At 35.3% G+C, this 7,500-nt stretch overlaps 1 protein-coding gene across 2 annotated transcripts in view; it reads right to left on the reverse strand.

Annotated features, from left to right (window-relative positions):
- Positions 1–2,819: 2,819 nt before the first annotated feature.
- The window catches only part of LOC125031229 (creatinase-like), a 19,538-nt gene continuing 14,857 nt past the window's right edge, over positions 2,820–7,500 (reverse strand). Inside the window, exons 6-10 of one of the 2 annotated variants that reach the window (XM_047621871.1) lie at positions 5,451–5,598; positions 5,086–5,200; positions 4,022–4,266; positions 3,571–3,789; positions 2,820–3,056 (exon numbers count right to left, since the gene is read on the reverse strand). In XM_047621871.1, coding sequence (XP_047477827.1) covers positions 3,587–3,789; positions 4,022–4,266; positions 5,086–5,200; positions 5,451–5,598 — 711 coding nt within the window. In that variant the 3' untranslated portion in view covers positions 2,820–3,056; positions 3,571–3,586. Of the gene's footprint in view, positions 3,057–3,339; positions 3,790–4,021; positions 4,267–5,085; positions 5,201–5,450; positions 5,599–7,500 lie in introns of those variants that run through there. The other variant, XM_047621869.1, reaches the window with a different exon arrangement.

Genomic DNA, 7,500 nt, shown 5'->3' on the forward strand with positions numbered 1-7,500 from the left:
TTCCTTCAGCCCCCCCCCCCCCCTCCCCTACCAAGAGGTTCAAGAGTCCCCGGCGGTGGACCCTCATGGCCAGCATTTCCCTTCCAAAGTCCAAGAGTTGAGGGGAGAGATCCTCACCTGCCACTTAATATTATAAATGATCTTGGAAGAGGGGATGATAATAAGGCCTTTCTCTCCTTATATTTTTCTACTATTATTCTACCAGATACTCCTCCTTTCTCTCATTCCCCCGCTCACCTAAGCATTCCTTTTCGTCTCTCTTTCTCTCTATTCATTCCTCTCTTTTCGTTTTTTTTTTTTTTTCCCTCTCCTCCATCAAGATGCCAGTCAGGGAAAGGCGAGTCTCCCTGTTTCAAGGCTTCTGCAATCGCTTGTTTGACCTGTAGTTGTGTGTGTGAGAGAGAGAGAGAGAGAGAGAGAGAGAGAGAGAGAGAGAGAGAGAGAGAGAGAGAGAGAGAGAGAGAGAGAGAGAGAGAGAGAGAGAAATGCGACATTAATTATTTTATTTGCATCAGAGATCTTGGCTCCAAACTGTTCAATACTGAATCATCATTTATGATTTCTTGTATTAACCTTGCCATTGAATGCTTTTTAAGGATTATATATATGGAGAGCTAAATTATTTTTAGCTGCTACCCTAACCGTCACCCAATGAATTTATATCGCTTGATTATTAAGTTCTATGTTCCAATCCTTTGATTTGTGTAGTTATTTGTTATGCTGTGTGCCAACTCTGTCAGTTTCACATTTGGTATTCCACTATGCCGGTTGTGTTATTGTAAGTGAAAACTGTAAACAACGAGTATTGGCTTTTATATTTCATTCTAAAAATTGACAGATAACGAAAAGGAACACATATTTTTTTTATATATTCGAATATATATATATATATATATAATCTAAAAAAAAAAAAAAACATTAGTCCACACAGGCGTAAAGAGGAAAGAAATCCTTGTGTTTTTTTTCTTACCCTTCGGCTTTCAGGGCAAAACAAAAGATCAAAGGAGTGTCCTCTGCGTGACTAAAGCATGAATGAACACATTACTTCTCCCCGTACATAGGCAAGTAAAGGAAGGGTTTAAGCATCATAGAAATAACTCATGCAAGACTCTCTAGCACGTCTGACTGAGAGATGAATTACTTTTATTTTCCCATTAAGTTTTAAATGAATATGAAGAGGGATTCTTTACTTTAATAATGTTAATATGGTAGAATCAAATATATTTTGTGAGAGTATAGTGAAGTTATGGAAGGAAAATGTGTTATATGGTGTATTATTAGAGTGATAATGAGGTGATATTGCTGTTACGGACCGTGATTCTCAATAAGATGACAGAAGGAGCATTGTTAGTGATTAACACTAGCGAGACTAAATGCTAGTAGAATAGAGATGTTATCCATCTAGAAAATAAAGAAGTAAAAATATCCATTCTTCTGCTAGTCACTCTCTCTCTCTCTCTCTCTCTCTCTCTCTCTCTCTCTCTCTCTCTCTCTCTCTCTCTCTCTCTCTCTCTCTATCTATCTATCTATCTATATATCTCTCTCTCTCTATCTATCTCTGCAAATTCGCAATTTAGGCAAGTGTTATCAATAGGTTCACACTAGATGAAAGGAACCTTCTCGATGGGAATTGACTTCAAATGTAGATACACAAAAACATGGCAATAAGTTCCTCTACTGAGATCGATAGCAAATATTCATATAGAAATTATTAGTAGGAAAAAAACACTACTCTCAGTACAAGGTGATATCATATTCATAATTTCGTTATTTTGAGCTTTTGACCTGTAATTATACATTATGGTAGATGCAGTGAGAGAGGGAGAAAGAGACAGGGACAAGGAAACAAAGACAGACTTTAATTTAATCTAATATTTTAATAATTTAGTATATTCTATTTGTTACAATGGATACTCTTGGTGTAAAATTGTGTCTGTTACATTTTGCTTTTAAATTATCCCCTGTGTGCAAGGCATGGCCGAGGTTACCATCCGCTGGCGGCGAGGGATTCGAACGCAGGTCAGCAAGATTGCTAGACGAGATCGCTACCGCTGCACCACACAGCAGACAGACAGAGACAGAGAAAGACAAGCAGGATTATTATTTCTTCATTATTGTCGCCAGACAGGCGACAATAACAAAGAAACAGGAAGAGAAGGAAGGACAGAAACATCAATAAACAAACAAATAAAGAACCCTCAGCAAACCTGAACACTCGCTGAACAAAATCAAACCCAAAAGTTAAAAACTCTCCTCGAACTCCATCCCTGCCACACACACGACCCACACCTGGATCTCCCATGTACTCGACTGGTGCTTGTTTGCATTTCATATGACTTTGAATCCAAAGTAGGATCACGCCTGAAGACAAACAGGAATACGTGCTCCGGCGGATATGATTCTGGGGTTGGGGATTCCGGTGACAAATTCAGTTGAGAAGTTCATCATCGACCGGTGAATGGTCCAGCGCTCTCCACGGTCGGGGAGATGTTTTGATTACGGCTGATTCTTTGTGTGTAGGATGATCATGGTTATCACTAGGAAATGAATATGGGACTTTGATCTGTGTTGCATTACTATCAATAGTAATAGTAATAGAAATGTTACTGCTAGTGCTCTTACTCTTACCACTGCTGCTACTTCTGCTACAACTGTTGTTACTGATATTACTTTCTAATATTGATACTGCAACTATTATTATTAATATTACTACTGCTGATGCTGATGCTACTAGTATCACAAATACTACTACTACTGTTACTACTACTACTGCTTCTACTCTTGCTGCTGCTGCTGCTGTTACTACTACTACAAAATAACAGCAGATACTACTACAACTTCTACTGCTGCTACTATTACTATAACTTCTACTACTACTACTACTTTTGCGGGAGCAGGAAAAAAATATTTCTCAAGTTTTCAAAAATAAAAAAAGTGTAACCTACGGAATTTCCTGAGACTATCCTTCCTCTGAACAACATTATCCATACGATGGGTCTCTTGTCGACGATATTTCTGTTCTTAAGAAAACCATCAGTCAGGTGAAGGTCCTTATGCTGGAAATAGAGTGATGAATGGACCATGACGAGTGGTTTATATTTATTGAGCAGAATATTTCTTAAAGATAAATCATTTTCGGAGTTCCTTTCCTCTAAGGAGATTACATAAAGAATATATGTATATATAAACGTAAAGAAAGAGTGCATATACATACATAGATTCACACATACATATATACACATATATAAACACACATTTATATATACATACATGTATGTATATAAATAAATATATATACATATATATATATATATACATAAATACATACATACATGGAGTTAGATAAAGATAGATATACAGATACATATGTATATAGATAGACAGATAGATATTAAAACATACAGATGCGTCCATACATACATACATATCAACTAAGTATATAACACTATTTTTGTGGCAGTACTAATTAAAAAATGAATATGGATATAGCATCTCAAAACCCTGTATGGTATTTGCATTTTAACACACAGCACTGAGAACAACAGAAAGTCCTCAGGATGAGCTTCTTACATCATCTAAAACCCTGTTACTTCTGAACAATATTATGCTCAGGGCCGAAGGGAAAGCCCGTGATATCATCGACTGTGCCATCCTGGTTGATAACGAGAACATCGTGTTCTCTGTACCCGCCCGCACCCGGCTGGCCCTCGGGTATGGTGATCATGGGTTCCATTGACACCACCATACCGGGTTCCAGGACGGTGTGGATGTCCTCACGAAGCTCCAGTTCTGTAGGATATGATTAGGATGAAATAAGTCACGTCTGTGATATCCATGACTGTGTACTGGTGGCGAGTTATTTCGTCCAGTGTTGGAACTATAAAGTAGTTACTATGCAAGTACATAAAAAGCGATATGCCGGTCACATGAATGGCGTTTCTTTATAATTTTTTTGTGAAAAAAAACTTTTTAAATGTAGTAACGTTAACTTGTGACAAAAGTGGAAAAAGAAAACACTTACCAGCCTCCCGTCCGTAGTAATGACTCATAGTCCCGAAGGAATGTCCGTAACCAAACATCCTGTACTTTAACAAGCCGAATTCCGCGTACATGTGGTTGAGTTCCATGGCCAGCTCGGCGCAGGTCACCCCGGGGCGGATGAGTTCGATCCCTCTCTTGTGCACCGCCACGTTCGCCTCCCAGATCTTGAGGTGGGCGTCGGAGCAGTGGCCCAGGAACATCGTTCTCTCCACGGAGGTGTAGTATCTGGCGGGGTGGGTTCTCTTTGAGCGATGGATTATTCAGGGAGGGAATAAGAATAGGTGGCGGACGGTAAAAAGATTTGTTGCGGGTGTTATACGAATGGTTTAACCCTCTGCCTTCTCTGTTTCTGTCGCTTTTGTCTTGTCATCTCTGCCTGTCTGTCATCCAGTCTTGTTTGTCTATCTGTCTGTCTGTCAGCTGTCAGTCAGTGGGTCTGTTATGTAATCTCTCTCTCTCTCTCTCTCTCTCTCTCTCTCTCTCTCTCTCTCTCTCTCTCTCTCTCTCTCTCTCTCTTTCTCTCTCTCTCTCTCTCTCTCTTTCTCTCTCTCTCTCTCTCTCTCTTTCTCTCTCTCTCTCTTTCTCTCTCTCTCTCTTTCTCTCTCTCTCTCTCTCTTTCTCTCTCTCTCTCTCTCTCTCTCTCTCTCTCTCTCTCTCTCTCTCTCTCTCTCTCTCTCTCTCGCTCTCTTCAACACCCTACCTAGCTAGTCACTTTTTCATCCATGTACTGACATACTTTCCTAACTGATCTGTTAGTGAATATTGTTGTTGATGACCACATTGTGTATGTTGTTGTTGTTGTTTTTTGGAAATTATGTTTCTTTGTTTAAGCATTTTGTTTGTTTATTTGTTTAAATGTTTATTTTGGATTCGCAGCCTCAAGAAATCGTCAGGTTGTTGTAAAATGATATAATTAATGTAATTATTATATCATTAAGTCATATTACACGATGAAATAAAAAGGAGTAAATCATTAATTAAGTAATTATTAACGATGTGATACCTCCAGGATAGTGATAATCTAAACAACTAAAAGCAACTCACCCGTGGTGTAAAGGAATGCAGCTAAGGGACAGAATATCACCCTTTTTCACCCTTCTTGTGGTAAGTGGATTGTGAGCGCCGTCTGTGTTGATACCAGACTGAAACCAGACTAAACCTGCAAGTTAATTTAGAGGCATTAACAAAGTGTTTTCAAGTCACGCTTTACATCACTAATGGTATTTGTCGGTTCGTGCCAGCAAGTTTCTAAAAGTCTAATGGGATTTATACTCTTCACGGATATGCTATTGGGGCTTAAAATTATCGAGAGAAAACCACGTGAAAAAGTAATGATTAAATGTTCTTACGCACATATAGTAAATGGAATATAATGATATAAACAAATAGTACTAATCATATCTGCTTACTATCCATGATGTCACTATCGGGGTAGAGCTTGGCAATGTTCCTCACCATGGCACCCAGGCCCGCCAGTGACACCTCGTACTCTGGCACGCCTTCATGAAGAGCCTCCTTGCACGCCCATGCTCCCAGGTCTGCCGTCGCACAGCAATTCTGTAAATAACGGGGGGGGGGGGGGGGAGATCTTAGTGTAATTATCCCACGGCAATTCCTTCAAGACCTTTACTCTCATCTAGCAGGCAGCTGGATGTAGGCGCCACTTAATTACTTTCCCGATAAACTACTCCCTCAAGTTGAGTCAAGAAAGTAAAGGAGGCTAAGGAAATAAAGTAAATAATGTCATAAAGGAAAATGTTTAATCTTGACTATAATAAGTATATGTAATATACATTTGATAAATACACGTTAAAGGAAATATTTTTTTGAAACGATTAAACTTAAGAGATAATTATAGAGAGAAAAAAATAAAGCTTGTCCACAGTATTCTATAAACCAGAAAAAAAAAACTTATCCTTAGCCGCTCCTGATAATGAAATGGGACTGATAAATGCAACATGTTGCAAAGATAATAACTGTTATTCCTAATTTCTATGATTTTGTCACCTTTCTGGAATTATTACTCCGTAAAGAGGCGACACGGACGTCACAGTTTATTTTTTATAGAATAAGACTGATTAGTGATACGATTTTCTGCGAAATTATTACCTATGCTATCTAAGTGAAACACATTACAATATCTGGTATAAATAACAATTTGAATATCCACTGGAATATAGTGAGAGATATGTTTAGAAAAAAAAAAACATGCATTTCAAACGCAAGTAGAAATGAATAACGATATTCAAATATGATTCCAATATGATATATAATATGAAATATATATATATACATATCGTCATCATCAGCCTGGGTTAATCCACCGTCTTTGTCTGTCTTCCGTTTTTTGCTTCCAGTCTTGGCCCCCAAATTTCGTTATTTCGTAGCACCATCTTGTCATAGGTCTGGCCCTTGGCCTCTTTATATATGTATGTATATATATATATATATATATATATATATATATATATATATATATATATATATATATATATATGTATATATATATATATATATATATATATATATATATATATATATGTATATGTATATATACATATATATCTGTGTATGTATATATATATATATATATATATATATATATATATGTATATAATCATATGTGTGTGTATATATACATATATACATACATTTGTGTGTATATATATATATATATATATATATATATGTGTGTATGTGTGTGTGTGTGTGTGTGTGTGTGTATGTGTGTGTGTGTCCCTGTATGTGTCTCTGAGTGTCTCTGTGTGCGTATTTATTTATATGTGTGTGTGTGTGTACGTATATGTATATATATACATACATATATATATATATATATATATATATATATATATATATATATATATATGTATATGTATATATATGAATATATAAATCATATATATATATATATATATATATATATATATATATATATATGCATGTGTATACATATATGTATATACATATATATACATATATATAATAAATGTATATGTACAGATATATACATATATATATATATATATATATATATATATATATATATATATATATATATACATATATTTATATACATATATATATAAATACATATATATGTATTTATATATGTCATGTTTTATATATATGTGTGTGTGTGTGTGTGTGTGTGTGTGTGTGTGTGTGTGTACATATATATATATATATATATATATATATATATATATATATATATATATATATATATATATCCATATATTTACATATATATATATATTTATATATATATATATATATATATATATATATATATATATAGAGAGAGAGAGAGAGAGAGAGAGAGAGAGAGAGAGAGATGTGTGTGTAATATGTAGGTATATATATTCATATATATATATATAGAGAGAGAGAGAGTAGAGATAGAGAGGGAGATATAGATATGTACATATATATATATATATATATATATATATATAT

Source organism: Penaeus chinensis, chromosome 12 (genome assembly GCF_019202785.1).
Source record: "Penaeus chinensis breed Huanghai No. 1 chromosome 12, ASM1920278v2, whole genome shotgun sequence".
In the NCBI taxonomy this organism is placed as follows: domain Eukaryota; kingdom Metazoa; phylum Arthropoda; class Malacostraca; order Decapoda; family Penaeidae; genus Penaeus; species Penaeus chinensis.